The sequence below is a fragment of the Colossoma macropomum genome, unplaced genomic scaffold, assembly GCF_904425465.1.
Source record: "Colossoma macropomum unplaced genomic scaffold, Colossoma_macropomum, whole genome shotgun sequence".
Classification (NCBI taxonomy): Eukaryota; Metazoa; Chordata; class Actinopteri; order Characiformes; family Serrasalmidae; genus Colossoma; species Colossoma macropomum.
This window is the reverse complement of record NW_023494794.1, coordinates 5266450-5284928: the sequence shown is the minus strand read 5'-3', so window position 1 is coordinate 5284928 and position 18479 is coordinate 5266450. Positions and strand designations below refer to the sequence as shown.

At 37.6% G+C, this 18479-nt stretch overlaps 1 protein-coding gene across 3 annotated transcripts in view; it reads left to right on the top strand.

The window, feature by feature from the left end:
* Positions 1-18479, top strand: part of arhgef28a (Rho guanine nucleotide exchange factor (GEF) 28a) — a 129554-nt gene that overhangs the window by 22264 nt on the left and 88811 nt on the right. For all 3 annotated transcript variants that reach the window (XM_036579946.1, XM_036579945.1, XM_036579943.1), the window contains exons 3-6: positions 6697-6847; positions 8705-9208; positions 17027-17204; positions 17599-17788. In XM_036579946.1, the coding sequence (XP_036435839.1) occupies positions 6697-6847; positions 8705-9208; positions 17027-17204; positions 17599-17788 (1023 nt within the window). The remainder of the gene's footprint in view (positions 1-6696; positions 6848-8704; positions 9209-17026; positions 17205-17598; positions 17789-18479) is intronic.

The window sequence follows — 18479 nt, the reverse complement described above, 5'->3', positions numbered from 1 at the left end:
GATAAATTTGCAGTGATTAGTTTTGCATTTCAGGAATCTCCAAATATGTAAACATTACATATTTAACCTCAGGGCTTTTGATGCACATCCTCTCATACATATATGCACATAAATTGCAATCCAAATTCAAAGGAGAAATGTAGTGTAAACAAAATGGTTCTATGTATTGTTCGGTCAGTTTTCACTTTGGGATGGCTGAGGCAATTTTTTTTGGGGATGATTCTAAAAGTGCTTCACGTTTTCCTTTAATACACTCTCATAGTAAAAGAAGTGGCATTTGTGTGAGAGAATGCCACTGTATGTTGACAAGTGGTGTGATCACTGTGTGAATACTTCTGAAAGTTTTGCTTGAGTGCACTACCAGGGTTATCTCTTGATTCATATTCCCTCATCTCCCTGTTACGTATAGAAATGTTTGGAATAAATTTACCTGTCAGTGAGTCTTGGCTAACCAGAAAACTAAAGCAAGTAGAGCATTTGTCACTGGTGATGAATTAAAGGAATAGTTTGATGGGGAAAAAAATGTAGGCAGTCAAGACATGTTAGGTGTTTGAAGCGTGCTTTTTTTAGATTTGCACTTGAGCTACAAGGCTAACGAGTAAGTAGCTAACAAGTAAGCTTTTGACTGCCAATTAGCATTGTTTCAGCAGCAAACTGCATAAATTATAAGGCTGTTTAAGGTAAATGTGGTGTTGTTAAGAAATTTCAGATAGACCAACTAATGTGGTTTCCGGCACTGACTTCTTTAGCTAAGGAGCTATGAGGCGAAAGAAACAAACTATCAATGTTTAGATAGGCGGATGGATGGATGGATGGATGGATGGATGGATGGGTGGATGGATGGATGGATGGATGGATGGATGGATGGATGGATGGGTTAGGTGGGTTGGGTGGATATATAGACAATAACAAAGTGTCAACTTCTAAGACTTTACAAATCATTCTAATGGTAATGAAAAGGAGAAACAAGAGATTGACAGTGAAGTACAAGGAATATTAGACAAGCTAGTTATAATCTCTGTTGATCTGTTCCGTAATGTCTGTTGTCAAGATGGGATACAACATGCAAGAACATCTCAAGTTTGATACCACTTGAAAACACTACATTCCTCTCAGTACTCGATAATGCAGCAAAACGACAGAAGCAGAAAATCAGAAAGTCCCTGCTAGCACACTTTTATAGCCTCAAAAAAGAAATCACGGCAAAGCCAATGTGCCTTGGTTGACCAACTGTTCTCTGTTGTTGAGAATGTTGGTTTTCATGATGCATACTGCATACTGTAATAATTTTAGGAAGCTTATTTTATGTAAACATACATAAAACATACACAAAACATAAATTAACTGTGGTTTATCACATCTTTGGAAAGCTGAATTCAATTTCCCTAGCCACACCCAGGCCTGATTTCTGCCACACCTGTTCTCAATCAAGAAATCAATTAAATAGGACCTGCCTGGCAAAATGAAGTAGACTAAAAGATCCTCAAAAGCTAGACATCATGCTGCGATCCAAAGAAATTCAGGAACAAATGAGAAACAAAGTAATTGAGATCTATCAGTCTGGAAAAGGTTATAAAGCCATTTCTAAAGCTTTGGCTCTCCAGCGAACCACAGTGAGAGCCATTATCCACAAATGGCGAAAACATGGAACAGTGGTGAACCTTCCCAGGAGTGGCCGGCCGACCAAAATTACCCCAAGAGCGCAGCGACGACTCATCCAAGAGGTCACAAAAGACCCCACAACAACATCCAAAGAACTTCAGGCCTCACTTGCCTCAGTTAACATCAGTGTTCATGACTCCACCCTAAGAAAGAGACTGGGCCAAAAATGGCCTGCATGGCAGAGTTCCCAGACGAAAACCACTGTTGAGCAAAAAGAACATAAAGGCTCGTCTCAGTTTTGCCAGAAAACATCTTGATGATTGCCAAGACTTTTGGGAGAATACTCTGTGGACTGACCAGACAAAAGTTTTTGGAAGGTGTATGTCCCATTACATCTGGCGTAGAAGTAACACAGCATTTCAGTAAAGGAACATCATACCAACAGTAAAATATGGTGGTGGTAGTGTGATGGTCTGGGGCTGTTTTGCTGCTTCAGGACCTGGAAGTCTTGCTGTGGTAAATGGAACTATGAATTCTGCTGTCTACCAAAAAATCCTGAAGGAGAATGTCCGGCCATCTGTTCGTGACCTCAAGCTGAAGCGCACTTGGGTTCTGCAGCAGGGCAATGATCCAAAACACACCAGCAAGTCCACCTCTGAATGGCCTAAGAAAAACAAAATTAAGACTTTGGAGTGGCCTAGTCAATGTCTTGACCTGAATCCAATTGAGATGCTGTGGCATGACCTTAAAAAGGCGGTTCATGCTCGGAAACCCTCCAATGTGGCTGAATTACAACAATTCTGCAAAGGATGAGTGGGCCAGAATTCCTCCACAGCGCTGTAAAAGAGTCATTGCCAGTTATTGCAAATTCTTGATTGCAGTTGTTGCTGCTAAGGGTGGCCCAATGAATTATTAGGTTTGTGGGGTACTGTTAATAAGGCCACGTGACACCTACATAAGCTTGTCATGACAACTGACATAACCCTCTATATATGTTTATAAATGCCTATTCCAATAGGTGTCATCTGTCATAAGGCCACTTTAGCTAACTTTGATCAAAATTGGCAAATGGAAACTTTATAGCGAATGACGCCTATTGGAATGAGTACTTATGCTATAGCATATCATACAATGTCAGAAACCACATAAGCATGTCTGAGCTTTCTTAACAGTTTGACCTGGTTTGAGGCAAGTGTGTAATGATTTAGGCTAATTAATAGGATATCATTTGCTATTACTTGTTGGCTACATTAGCCTTGTAGCTGCTCAGGCTGTGCACAGTTCTTGACACTAATGAAACTCCATGAATTGCATATATCATTTTTTCTTAATCTTTTTCCAGTGGTTTACCCTCTGCTATCCAAACATTTAATTCATTTTCTCCTTTTCTATTTTATTTTGAGGTAAAATAATACAACATTTATTACACACTTCCATAACCTGACTGAACATAGCAGTCCATGCCAGTTAACGAATAATAAGCTTTATAGTGTAATAAACTTGGAAGTTTAAAATTTTAAACTTCAAAAATGTTCTTTACACTCCTAGATTTATAACACTGTTTATTTAAAGAACTATCTCCTGGAAAGTTCTGTTGAGATCCAAAAGTGGTTCTACTATGACATTGTTCCAGAGAACACTTTTTGGCACCTTTGCTTTTAAATTTTGGAGGCATGTTTAACCAATATGTCTGGAAAAGAAAGCATTGGTATTTTGAGGACTGACTGGCTGCAAATGTGTGGAAAATGTTACAGAGGCATAAGGTGACAGCAGGAGAAAAAGCAGGAAACTTGAGGAACGTTATGAATGAAGTGGGTGAAAAACGACAGCAGTGAGAAGCAGTGACCGAAGGAGAATCCCAGGCTTGTCATTCGTCTCCATGTGAAGCACTGAGCTGCAGAAAGAGGAGAGTCCTCACTTTTCATCCATTCCCATACCTAACAAGATTCTTTACCCTTTTTACCCACCATTCACCATTATAACACAAGGGCCCCTTCAACAGGAAGTGAGGGAGACGGCTGGAGAAGTAGTTAAAAAAAATCAAAAGAGGGTTTTATGTAGGACCTGGGGAAAGTGAAAAGAACCTTGTCTTGCAGAAGCCCCTCCTAGACTGCAGTAATGTTCACCTCCCTCTTTTACAAGGTGTGTCTTTTGATCCAGGCACTAATAAATGAAATCAGAGGTCTGCATTATGTGTTATTTTCCACTTTATGCGCGTTTAGAATGCCTGCATTGATGAGAGCGGAGCTCTCTTACTTGGTTTGTACGTGGACAAGGTATTTCTGTTCTGTCACTGTTCTGTGTGTTAAGCCTACCCACCAGCCTGTGTTTATCATATAAGTGTGTTCATTGAACCTACAATGCAAGCTTTGGGTAAAGAGCAAAGAAGCAATGGTATTTTTTTAGTGCGTGGCTGGTTTAAGCAAACATTGGCCAAAAGAACCATTTATTGTCCAATTTGGTTGTAAAGAAATCTGTGTCAGAATCGGCCATAAAAAAGTACGGATGGACCGAATTTCAAACATTTCTGCTGAAAATAGTAAAAACAAACAAAAAAAAAACCAAACAAACAAAAAAAAGGCCACTGTAAGTTTTCGTCCCACGAAGAAAACAGCCCAAAAATCTTTGGCTGGAAAAAAACCTGAAAAGATTAAAAAATTAAAAGATTGAAATAAAATAAAATCACAAATGACACTGTCATTTATAAGTAAAAAATTAATAAATGTCCAGTTGTTCTCTGTTATAGAGGGTGTTGGATTTTGTGACCATACTGTAGCTTATATTTATATAAATTAAAATAAACTGTTTTTCAGTTCTGTTTTGGCCTATTGAATTAATCTATCAACAATAAAAATGTATTGTCTTAGTTAGTTTTTGTGTTTAGTATGTTTATTCAAAAGCCAGAAAAACAAAGTCTTTTTATGTGTCTTGAATTTTGTTTTTGGCCAGGAATATTAATTTCAGTGGTAATAATTTAAAAAGCAAAACCCCTTGGATTTGAATCCATAGCCTTCTGGTTGCTGGTTCACTTGTCCAACCAAACATCCTGATGTGATCTGGATATAAAACACGTTAATGCAAGGTGTAAAAAGCCTCATAGATAGAGATCACAGATCTCTTTCTCTTATAAGACGGATGCACTCCTTTCTGTCAGCTGTTTCAGAAGTCCAACATTTATTGCATCATTCGTACTGTATGTGGTCCTGGTGGGTGTTTTCATATTTTTTAAAACTGCTGGAATTCTAGAAAGTGAACAGTTTCCTCATTGGCCCTGGGATTGGCCTGAATTGTAGTTTTTACTCCTAACATAACCAGTCCAACTGATGAAGACCGTCAACCTGACATTAAAACTGATAATTTTTCACTGTTATTTCAAGTCCCTGGTCATTATATGTACTGTTCATCAAATACCATATAGGTTCTTTCTGTGGTTCTTCAGCAAGTGGACTGGAAATTTTTAATTGGACTTGGATACTTTTAATTAATATTATCCAAAAAAATGTATTTGTCCCTGTGACTCTGCTATCAGATTATCCAGAAGAGTACAGAGAACACTGTTGGCTTTCTGTATGTGAAATGTTTGACTCTGTGTTGGGCTGCTAGTGAGCAATAAGGGGTGAATTGGGAGGGGTGTGAATCCCCTGCTTTGGAAACAATTGACACCTCCCCACAAAGTCGGCTGTGCTAAGATCATGGAGAGTGCGACAGCAGCATTCTTCATATTAAACTATGTGCAAGTGCTACAATAAAAAATAGAATTAAACACAATAAAAATATTTTTATAAATGGTCACTTTCTTGCTCATCTACAAAGATGAAAATCCAATTTGCTTTTGTATATCATACATGTTTACATGTGTTACATCAGTGTTATTGAGGAAAGAAGTGGGCCTGAGGGCCTCCAAAACAGCTGGCAGTTGCATTTTATGGTTACTGTTGGAAGAAAAGGTAAAAAGTCATGATACTTTTGATTATATCGTTGTGTACCAGCAGGTGGTTGGTTGGTTAAAAATAGTATTGACCAATAATATCTTATTTCACCTCCCCTTCCCACCACCACCATCTAGCATTGAGGGGAAAAAAATGCTCAGCAGCTCTGAGATCTCCCTGTTATTGAATTTCGCTTGTAAATACGTCATGGTATGAAGGAATTTATGCTGACTTTTATTGACTGCTGATTTATATCTGGTCTGTTAGAGTTGGCAAACACTGACATTCTAAATGCTTTATAAGAAAGAGACATAAAGTGAAAACCAATGAAAGGGAAAGAAAGTGACAGAAAAATAGAGGACTGGATTAATCAATAACGTTTATTGCTAACATACACTTTGTCTAAAATATGTAGACACCTGACTTTCACACCTAAATGAGCTTGTTGGACATCTCATTACACATCCAGGGACATTAAAATGGAAATGTTGCTACAAAGTTAGAAGCATATAATTGTCCAAAATGTCTTTTGTATGGTGTAGAATTAACATTACCCATCATTGGAACTAAGGGCCTGAGCCCAAACCTTGAAAAACAGCCTCAGACCATTATCCCTCCTCCACCAAAGTTTACCGTTGCATTCCAGTAGGTAGTGTTCTCCTGGAATTCCCCAAACCATGAATCCCCAAGACTCATCCATCAGACTGCCAGTAGTGAAGTCTAAATTCGCCACTCCAGAGAACATGTTTCCATTACTGTAGAGTCTATTGGTGCTATGCTTTACTCCAGCCAAAGCTTGCCGTTGCACATGGTAACCTTAGGTTTATGTGCAGCTGCCTGGCCATGCAACCCTATTGCATGAAGCTCCAGATCTAGCAGGGCAGACATTTCACAAACTGACTTGTGGGGCAAAGGTGGCATCCTTTGACACGCTACATTTAAAGACATTGAGCTCTTCAGTAAGAGCCATTCTACTGCAAATGTTTGGCTATGTGCTTGATTTTATACAGCTGTTAGCAATGAGTGTGGCTGAGACACTTGAACTCAGTAATTAGGAGGGACATATACTGTATTTACTGGCTTCATTGCTTTCCTTTATGTGATCAGCTGAAATCCTCTATTTTCAACATCTCATAAATTTTTCCTCCCTCTCTCTCACTCTTAGGGTCAGGTTGAAGCCTGTGTGATACTGCAGGTTTCTCAGTCTGCTCAGGAGAACGCTGAATACTATGTGTTGTTAGAAGGTTCATCTTTCCACCATGTCACCACAGCTCAGAAGAAGGAAAAGGGCCGTTTACTGAGCTTTACTGTACCTGGTGAGTCTTACAGATCAATCAGATGTAAGCATGCCTTATAGACAGTCCATATCTCATTATGTCTGCATCCAAAAAAGGATTCTTGTTGACATTTTATTGAGTGACCTGTACATTTACTTGTACCCTTTGAGACTCAGAATGTAGGGCACAATGAGTTAGGAAGAGTTCCAAGAAGCGAAAAATAATAATAATACATTTCAGCTACTTTTCGTGGCTGCTACGTGAATTATATTAAAAGCATAATGAAGAATTGTAAGCAAAATTATTTGTGCTGAATACTCAACCTTTTTAGATATTAAAATGAATCAAACGCACATGATTGTCATTTTTTCTTGACTTGTGTCATCCTTACTTGCCTTAGTAGTCCCTCTACCAGTTTTGCGTGCCATTTTATTTTGCACAAATCATTTTATAGTAAACAGGCATATGGTACGGCTCTTCTGAAATAATTACGTCTTCTTTGTCTTGCTTTTATGGCTCAAGTCATAATAAGTCATTTACAAAGGCTTCCCTGCAATTCCAGCATGATGCTGCCTCCACCAGTACAGTGTTTGGTAGATGAGGTAGTATGCTTTTTCTGTAAAACTGGTGCTTTATCATGATATAATTTATATAATGAATTTTTTTTTCTTTTCAAACAGAGAATGAAATAAATTACTTTTCAGATTTTCTATTTTCTATTTTTACAAAATTGTTGCAAAAAAAGTGCAAAAACAAGTAAAATAATGTAAACAGCAAGTAGAACGAAACATCAACTGAAATAAAACGAGGTAAAGCAATGACGCCAATCAGCGAGTGTAAAAACTGTAAAAAGTGAGCAAATTAAATGTAAGCATCAGATGAAATAAATCTAACCACCACTCTGTTTTCAAGCGCTCATTTAATCAAGAGAGTAGCTAATTTAATGGCTTAAGATGTCCAGCTATCTGTCATAATTGCAATGAAGTGTGCCTTAACCAGCTCTTCACACATTTTTTTCTGCATGCATCTTTGGCAACACTTGTGTGCTGAAAAGTTCTTGCTTGGAATTTCATATCAGGACTCGAGCACATTTAACAGTGATCAGAATCCCTCTTCTCCTAATTTCAAAAAAGGAGTGTATAGTCTCCTCAATCTCCTGAATTAGTTCAAAGTATTCACACTTTAGAAATGTACAAGTTATGATCTGTTTAATCCCAAATCATTAATTGAAATAGTAATAAGCTAAATATATAGAACTTATAGGGTACTTTGTGTTGAGAGGCATCTGTCCTGTAGTTCCCAAATCCTGTTTTATCTTTGATTTCCTATAGAGTGTGGTTAAAAGTTACATTTTTGGGAAAAAAAAATACATAAATACATGCATTTTAATGTCACTGCTGAAACAGTTTTGGTCCATAGGAGGAGCCTTATTTTAGCCACACCCTTGCATTTTAGAGCAAGAAGTGAGACTGCATGCCTGTCCCTCATGGCCACATGGTGAGCAGTTAAATTTCATTGTTTTGAAGTAAATGTGTCCCAAAGTCTGAAAACCAGAGTGTAACATTTAAGAGTGGTCACTACTGAAACATATTGTCTGCATTTAAGTGAACTTTTTTTTGTTTTATTGAAAAATGTTTTGACTATATGTATGTACAATGTTCAAAACTTTGTTTGCCACTTCTGTGTCAGCTAAATCTTCCTGCAGGTCCTTTGTCATCATATAAAGTACATTTTAATCATTAATCAAAATTAATTGGGTATTGTCATGGTCCAGTTCTGTACAAAAATGTAACATTTAAAAGGATGACATGAAAAAGACATGCACAGTTGTTTAACTTTTATGAACAATTTCATATTGTAGGTTGATCTTGCCTTCTTTTTTTTTTTATCTCCAAGGTCACAATGTCCCAGAGAAGGTCTCGCTGCAGGTGTATCGCTGGGAGGACAGCAGCAACCAGGTGACCCCTCTGTCCGAGTCACAGGAGCTCTCTCTGGATTACAAACGAGACAATGTACAGGAGGTGGCTGATCTGCTCATTTCCAATCCTGACCACCTGACCTCCATCAATTACCAGGATATCCAGAGGAAATTTTGCCTTGGAGAGAATTTCCGATTTGGGCAGAATAGTTCAGATATGACTATTCAGCCTGGGTCGTCCAGCCAAGAGCAACTGGAGGAAACTTTAGGATTTGACAAAAGCCTAGATGAGCCCAAAGAAGGGCTACCTGGTGAGGAGAAGGACCACAGCCCAAGTGACAGCTCTGCATGCTGGGAACTTGGTCCAGAGCATGGATGCACACCTAAGCCATGCAGTACTGTCGATGTGAAAATCACACAGGCACTTGCAAACTGTCAGTCTTATTTAGAGTGGACAGGCCAAAAGACACAAGAGTCTCAAGGTAAGAACATAACACTAGGCTTGGCTTTATTTATTGTTTATTATGTAAACATTATATAACATTTATATTATGTAATTTTTACTTTATGTAGTTTTAAAATTCTATTTGTGCTACAACACTTGCAACTTTTAAGGCACCAGCGCTACATGCTCAAAAAAATTACATACAGCCCTGTTTTGTGTTCTATATCTTTGCATGCATTTTGTTATCTGTGTGCACAGCCTGACACTTTTTGAAATGGCTGGCATAGAATGTAATGGATCAGTGGCAACTAGATGCTGATAGGAAATTCCATACGCAGGGCTGGCCTTGCAGTTTATTGTGTAAATATTAAGCTGCATAGCTTAGTAGAGTTTCCCTTTAAAAGTAATTAGGCAAGGCGCTTAATGCTGCAGAGCAGGTCTGAGGGTGAGTAATAGACAAGCAACTTGCAAAAGCATGATAAGGTTTACTTCCTGTTTAACTTGGTTTGATTAGAGATTTCAGTACTATACTGAATAGCTTACTTAAAATTAAGTAGTTCTTAGTAAATGAGTGCAATGTACATAACAGTAAAATTATTACAATATAGCTGATTTTAAATGTAACTAATTACATTAATTACCTTGGATTGAGTAGCATTGCAATGGAAAAGGGTGGATTTTGTTCCACATCAGTAAAGTGCTTCTACGCAGTTATAAGTAAAGTATGTTTCATAGTTTTGATCCCTGCTCCTGATCTCTATTAGCAACAGTCTCTGTAGCACAGTGAGAGCAGGAATCTCAGGCTAATCTGAGGAGCTCACTTGTCGAGTTTTGTTTTGTTGGAGTCTTTTGTTTGGCCGGTTAAGATATAGTGGAATGTCCTCTAAAGCTTGGCATACACTGTGTTTTTAGAAATCTTGTTCTTTGGTGAATCACGCTGTACATTTGAATAGACCAGCGTGTACGGACAGAGCCTATGATTTAAGTACTCTACATGAAACGCAGCTCCTACAGACAGCCTTGTCTACGGACAGTTATCAATAAAGCTGTTTTGTACTGGACTAACAAGCTGAGAAACAGCAGCTTTTAGCTTTCAGTTTCTCTATAGCATATTTTGCAAAGACAATTTTTAAAAATCAGTGTACTAATGTTTATACCTCATAATTCAATTCAGTCAAATAAATTCAAGTCGGCATAGACAGACTTTGGTCACAAATGTCAACTTTTTGCCTCCATTTTTCTAGGCTACGCGTCTCCACCCGTATTGGGGAAGTGGTTGTGATTGTGTTTGTGTGTTTAAAAGCAGGCTAAAATCGCATTGTATTCCTCGCGGAAATATACCAAAACATTCGACTGCTGCAAATTCAGTAACGCATTGCTAGCAGACCCTTGTTCACTGGCAGCTTGAGTCGTTTGTTTGTTAGCATGGCAGCATCAATTAAGTTTACCTCACATGGTATCAGGTGCTATCAGATATTGGTATCGGTGCCTCTTATGAGGTCAAGTACGAGTAAATGGTATTGGGCTGATGCAATATACCAGTATGCTTACTATTTTTAGTCATTTTATTATTCAGTGAAAGTAATTTCTGTATGGGGTGGGCAAATTTATGTTTTGCACTAGGGCCCTACAGGTTCTAGTCATTCCACTGTATCTCCTGTTTAACAGTTAATTCATTATGTAAATAAACTTATCGTTTGCAGTTAAGCTTAAAATGTAGCAGAAATCTTTTAATATGATGTTTTAAGAAGGTTTTCCATGAATTTGCAGTTAACTGCTGAACTAATGTTAATTGTAATCTTTCAGTTGCAAGCGTACTTGAAATGCCTTCATATAATATGTTAATCAGTGAACAGGTAATAATTAATGGACTTCACAATGACCAAATATGTTAAATGTTCACATATATATTAAATCACAAGTCTTATGAATGTGTTTGTATCTCTCTTTAATCAGTACTCATAACCATCTAATAACTAATTTTACTAAAATTAGAATACCACTGCATTTGATAGGGTAATTATGATTATAGATTCTTGTATACTGTAATTTTAACGTAATTTCTGATAACAATCATATCATAATATGTAAAGGTTCCTCTGTTTCCTGCATGGGACAGTAGTGGATGTTTAAAGAGTGATCTGAGGGAAAGGATTTAAAGAATGTCTCTAGTCGTGGCTGTGGAGTTCACATGGGACCTCTTACATAATGCCAGCGATTGTTAGCGCTAAATTGTGTGACAGAATTAGTGCTCGTCTCTTTAATTTGTCTGTGCAACGGAGCGTCAGCTTGGATTAATGGCTAGACTTTTCACAGAATTCTCACTTCTGAGAGGGGAGAGAAAAACATTCTCGCTGAATAACTACCGCTGTTTTTTGTAACACACACTATGCTGCGGCTACTGTGGAACGGGCTCACCCAGGGAAACTGCCACTTTACCTCAGTTTGACCCTGGAAATCGAAGACTATCAGTCTTTCTAATATTGTTTTAAGTGATCCTACTCCACGGTCAAGGGTAGATGCCTGACCATTTGCAGGGTACATATTTGTCTGTGTTTTACCTGTAATAAATATACTATGGTTCATATTTTTGTTTTCTTTTATTGTCTCTTTTGACAGTGAAGTTGCAAGACACGTCAGACTTTAGACTGTTACACACTGAACATGGTATAAATAGAGTTTATGCTAGGAATGTGCATAGTCAAACTTTTGAGGTGGCAGTACTTGAATACTGCAGTCAGTATTTGGGTACTCATTTTCATTTCGTCACAGCAGGACGGAGAAAATATACAGATTAACAACTCGGTGAAATGCCTTTTAATTTCTTTATTTATTTTTAATAACCAAGCTGTAAAATGTGGCGAGTTTACTCAACTCTGCGAATAATTTAGTATGTTTGTTTACGCTTTGCTACTACCAAACAGGAAGGACTTAACATGAGCACCTTGCCAAGGACGTGAAAGAGAGGTCTGAGAGAGCGCAGGTTTTCTCTAACTAGGCCAGGGGTCGGCAACCCAAATGTGAGGCGGAGCCATTTTGTCTTTCCAACAAAAAATTAAACCACCTTGGGAGCCCCAGTGTTTTATGTCCATCTTAACATCTTGCCTGTAAATATGACTCAGTATGTGCTAATGTGCTAGTATAGGCTAAATAATATAGTATAAACAAAAATGCAGACTTACTTTTCTCTGCTTTAAGCTTTTCTTCCATCTCAGGCAGGAAACTTTTCCCTAAAATTAGAATAGTTTCTTATTTCGTAAAATGTCTTTCACAAGGCTGAAGTCAGCTTCTTGTTCACCAGCTTCTTGTTCGAATTTTCCCATTCCACCTCTAATGGTGCCTGGCGCACCAGAATGTAACTGCTTTGCAACTTTTTATTGTTTGGCAGTTTCTTGCTGCAGATTAAACGTATCCGGAAACCAGCTGGAGTGCTTATAAATGCAGATAAATCCATTAATCTCCAAATTATCAATGTTCGTCTTAAATCTTTGCCTTTTTGTTATTTATTAGCTAGGCTAGCGTTGCTGTGTGGCCCACAGTCTGTGCGCCAACCTTCAGGGTTAAAGGTTGGTGAATTAGCAGTTTTAGGCTACACTAACTCCAGCGTTAAGACCATTTATTGTTAAAACTGTGTTAGAACTGGGTATGTAACGATCAGCAGAATAAAATATTAGGAGGATTAATTCATTTTTACCTAAAAATCTAATTCTGCTGCAGCTTCAGAACTGCATGTTGCCGACCCCTGAACTAGGCCAACTATAGCTGGTGTCGGCTAGGTCCAGAAACAGTGAAAATATATATTCCTCTAAAATGACCATGTTTTCACATCATCCACTGAATAGAAAACACCTATAAGAAGACAACGAGTCTCCATCAGAATCGAGCATTGTTCTGCTTGGCACTATTGTGTTTTGAGTAATAAAATGTTTTTTAAATATTTTTGTGTATATATTGCTAAATTTTTAAGAACACCAGTGCTGTCACCTAAAAAAGCCTACAGCCCTACTTTATAGTCGGCGGAGGTCCTTTTTTTCAGTCCGTTCATGAACACTTATTCATGCTTGAATATCAAAATTAGCTCAAACCTTCGTTGCTGGTGTGCACCAAATAAGTAAACTGAGTCCCCTGAACAGGTCCATCTTGGTTCGCTTCATAACAAACTGAAGTATGAACAATACAGACCAAAGATGTCTAACCTAATCAAAGACTGAACAAACTGTTGCGTCTTCTCTGCAGAACTTCTTTAGCTCATGGAAAAGATGAGTTGCTGTCGCTGTTTTGACACATACATGTTTTATCATCTCTTCATCAGCTCTGAATCTGAATTATTTAAATTTTAAAAGAAGGCAGATTTGAAGTCTTTCTAAAATACTCAATATACACATTTTGACAGCACACAAATGATCTTATGCATTACTGTGCCAAAGTTTCTCTGTTTCGTAAAAACAACAAACCCCTCAAGGCTGTTACAGGGATTTCACTCTGCGTTGCATCGTACAAAACCACGGTAACGCAGGGAGTCTTGTGACCTATTGCTCTATCACACAACACATAAAAAAGATAATAGTATGATTTTAGAAAGTTCTGTGGACGTCATTATATTGTTTGCCTTAAAATCTGCTCAGTTCTCAGTTCTGATCTTTTACTCATATGACTTTTGTTTAAATGCAACAATATCATGTTCTGCTTTGGTCCAAACCAAACCAAATGTATAAACATGGCCTAGGAAAACAGAGGATAACAAGCCTAAGGGGATTCGAGTGTGTTGACTGACAGTGTAATAATAAAGTAAAGCTGAATAAAGTAATATGTTAGTAATATGTTATCCAAACCGATGTTTTCCACCACACAGAAATAACTCACTATTCAACTATGTCAGATACGCATCATGAGGCCTTACACGTGTTGAAACAGCAGACTGATGTAATTTTAGAAATTCTCAGTTTGCTTAACAGTGACTAAAAATGCCATTGTGGTCTGGACAGGAGGTCAAAATACAGAGAAAAAGCGACCTTTCCAGAAATATCTGTGTACGTGTGGATTGGGCCTTAGAGAATATATACTACAAAGACCTGTGGGATGTTGCTGTGGTAACACTGTCTTTCCTGTACCTTTTATAACAGTCTAACCTTTTTCAAAACAAATAACACTGTGCAGCCTTTGCCACAGGGGACAATATGAGCAGCATCAACACTACACCTACTCACTCTATGTGGGTGTGTGTTTGTGTTCAGTTTACAAAGTCACTAAGCCGGTTTTCAAATGTGCTCTGTGTTCTTTGTACAGGTGTCATTGTTAATACCCCGCGAATGATTAATGGTCTTTGAATATTTGCGAATCAATTGATTTCCGGTATTATTTTTGCCATGGTAGCAATAACTCGTTTCAGTTATTGTTTTTTTTTATTTTATTTTATTTATTTTTTTAAAAAATTCCTTAGACCACTTCGACTCACCATTTGGATGTGCGTTGCGTAGCCAGCCTTTAGCATGCTAATGAGCCAGCAAGCAGTTAGAGTAGTTTGTATCTTAAAGCCCAGCAATTTGAGAGAGAGAGAGAGAGAGAGATACTTTATTGATCCCGAAGAAAATGCAGCAGCCAGTATCACTCACACAACACAGGACAGTTATAATAATAAGGGTGATACAATATTAAAAACAAGGATATATACAAAAAAACCTATCTACAGGCATATATACAAAAATATGCAGTAAGATCTTTAACCTGAGATAAACAAGGCAGTACAATAATGAATGTACAAGGAAGCGCAGGTAACATCATGTGATGGCAGTACTGAATAAATATGTGCATATATTGGTACTGAAATAAAGTGACTAGGTGTGGAGGGTCCAGATGTGCAAGGTGTGCAGAAAATGCAATATGTACAGTAAGGTGTCCATATGTGCCGATAGATAAAATAAAACTGTAATTCAGCGTGAGAGATTCAGTCCTTATCTATCCTCTTCCCTCTTCTCTGTTCTCTTCTGGCCCCACTGGGAAGAGTTGAAGAGCCTAATGGCTCTAGGGACAAAAGATATCAGTTGAGTCTGTCAGTTGAGCAGCTCTGTGACAGCAACCTGCCACTAAACATGCTCCTCTTGTCCATGATGATGGTGTGCAGCGGGTGGCCATCATCCTCCATAATGGAGAGCAGTTTGTGCAGTGTTAAATTAAAGTTTGTTGCTATATCTTGTAAACAGCTTTGTCGGACATTATTTAGGGATTTGAAAAGAGAAATGCGTCAGGTCAAAATGCGTCAGGTCACAGTGATTTCTGGGCAAGTTTTGCTGCTGAAGTTGACAGTTGTGTTCACTCAATCCTTCACCCCTCCAAGGTTTCTACTAAAACCCTTTACTTGATATAATAAAGTAATGGAATGGATCCTAAGATGGCTATAAAGTTGGTGTAAAGTCATGGTGTTGGGCATTTTTTTGTTGTTCTTTTTAGCCATCTAACCTTTAGCATGCTAACTAGCCACTAGTGGTCATGTATGAGATGGAGTACTTTGCATTCAAGGCCTAACAGATCAAATGTTATGGTTTGGAAATGTTTAGCATCAATCATCATCAACCATTAGAACTAAACATCTAGGCACTTTCTATCAGAGTAAAGTGGTTGGGGAGGAGGAGGGGCTTATGTTACACACATCTATGCTCAAATGATTGGGCTTCTTATACATTTATTCTAAAGTCTAGGGGTTGTGATTTTTGAGGTATATTTTGTTAGATGGTGGTGCAGCAGACGTTTAAAACAAGTTCTGTTTGAGAACTTTTATTTATCTAAGCCAAGCCAATCTCTGTAGTATGTAATTAGAGCTCTGTAGAATCTTTAGATTTTTGATATTTAAAATATTGAAAATCTAATTGAATCTTGACCTCATAATTGTGCATTGTTATGCCCCTAGGGGGTCTATTAAAACAAGCTAACTGTTCCTCAGTATCCATACATGTGATCAAGCAAAATTTTGGCATACTGCATCTTTTGGACTTACTTGTAAGAGGGTTTTTAAGGATGACCTGGTTATTGGAGAAGTGTGGCCGCCATCAGCCAATCAGCTTTTAGCAGGCATTTAACAGACTTTGACTAATTATCATGAAACTTGAATGGTATGTTTGTGTGGAGACTCTCGATTGCCTATGATGTTTCACAAGGATTGACCACCGTGGGGCGTTACTCTATATTTTATATCTCATACTTGATTTCAGCTGAGGACAAGACACAAGATTAAAATAATGCAATTTAATGAGCCTAATAACTTTGCAGTTACAGGTGTTTTCAGGAAATGTATTGTATTCCTTTTATCATCATTTGTTTGAAAACAGCACTTTTTGAACTTGTCTTAGGATTTTAATCCAGTCATTTCAAAATTGGTCTTGAAATTATCTGTGGCATCTGGAGGTAAATAATAATAAAAAAATGTTGACCTTAAAATGTCAGAAGGTCAAGGTCTGTACAGAAATTGAAGTATTTATACTGAAGTCCCGTGATCTGTCATCATGACAAATGAATGCCATTTGATTAACTTTGTCTCCCTATTATTTATCTTATGTCTGTGAAAAACCTGAGCCCTGAAACCTAATCCGTTCTTGGACCTAGTGTATTGCCGCTTGTGGCTATGTTTTGGTTTGTAACTATTATATCATTTGAAAACACCAGCTGCTGTTTACATCATGTGAACATTTTATTATAAATGGCTCAATAGAAATGGTCCAAAATTACTTAATGAAATGTTTTGTCTTTCTCCTATAAAGTTAGAAGGTTTTGTTACAACAACAATGATGTGTGGAATGTATAGATGCCTACCAAAAATATTGTTGATGCCATTTTGGGCCAACTTATTTTGATTCTCTTTCAGGTCACCATAGGGAAACACTTCTCCAAATAGCCGTGAATTTGGGTCTATGTCACGTCACCCTCTTCTACCTTCAAAAGTCTGAAGATCAGAAGATGACAGTATTGCCCAATGGGGAAGGCCACGGTCCTGTTGAACTGACCCAAAGCAGAGATGACGTAGCAACAAGTTCATCAACCAAGTGAGTTACTTAACTGATATTTGTCTGCACTTTAGGTTAACTTTTTTAGGAAATTTTTTTAGGAAATATCTATTTGGGTTTGTTGAAGTTACCTAGAAAAATAAAATTTAATTCCCCCATTAAAATCTGCACCGTGCTAGAATTTTTTGGCTAACATAAAGCTTGACAGCAGTATAGCTTCATCATTATTATTTATTAAGTCTTAAATAATATAAACATTGTATGTCCAAGGGCAGAGATTCCAGGATTTAGAGTAGCAGTTCTGTTGGTTTCTGTTAATTCGCTCTTATGTTTATACATTTTCATCAGTTCTCTTCATTGAAGGTTTAAAATATCTTATTGGAATGAAAACAGAAGAGTTTCCTTTTCTCTAATCAGTTTATGCTTTGTTCAGGCCTTCAGCTTGTAGAGAATCTAGACCATTGTGGATGTCTGAAGTGTGGACTGATGACTCTCACCTGCTCCGATTCTGCCCCCTAACAAGCTCCCTCGTCCTGACAGTCAAACACAGTGCACACGTTGACGCACAGCATAGCATACAGCTCTATCGAGAAAAAATGAAGGATTTAAAAATGCATACGCAGGTGAGTGTATAATGGGATAAAAGTTACACACACCAAACGGAAATTCAAGTGAAGATGAGCAGAATATTACTCTGGGCATACATGCTGTGTAGAGTGCAGCTTTTTTTCTGCACTCTGTTCTATTTAAATAAATTAATTTTAGGGGCTTGCTTCTAAGACCATACTTGATTTCAGTTATACATACAATTGCTGTTAATATACTATTGTGCAGGTACAACCTGATATTTCATGTTGGAGCTTGTTTACAAATATAAACATCTGTAAATTATAAATATTCACAAAAGAACTGGTAATGCTATTTTTTGCTTTTATGTTGTAATGTCATATGCGTAAGCACTAAGTTAAAATATAAAACAACTCAAAATACTGGGTGGTTGTATTGCAGTAAAAAGGTGATCCAAAAACGTATGTCATAACGTGAACACTGCACCCGTACTCTGGTGCATACCAAACAAATGAACTGAAGTCCATCAAAAATCACGGTGTCTCAGTGCAGTTAATTAATAGCAAAGCAATGCAATTAAGTTTGGCTCTTGGATCGTGGAATGTATTGCATCAGTGACTTGGTTGGTTACATTCAAATTGAAAAAAACATATATAGATATATAACAAGTAAGGTTTTGTATAATTGCTTTGACTGTGATACACAGATGTTAAACATCTCTGTTTTCAAGCAAAGTTGCAGTTTTTT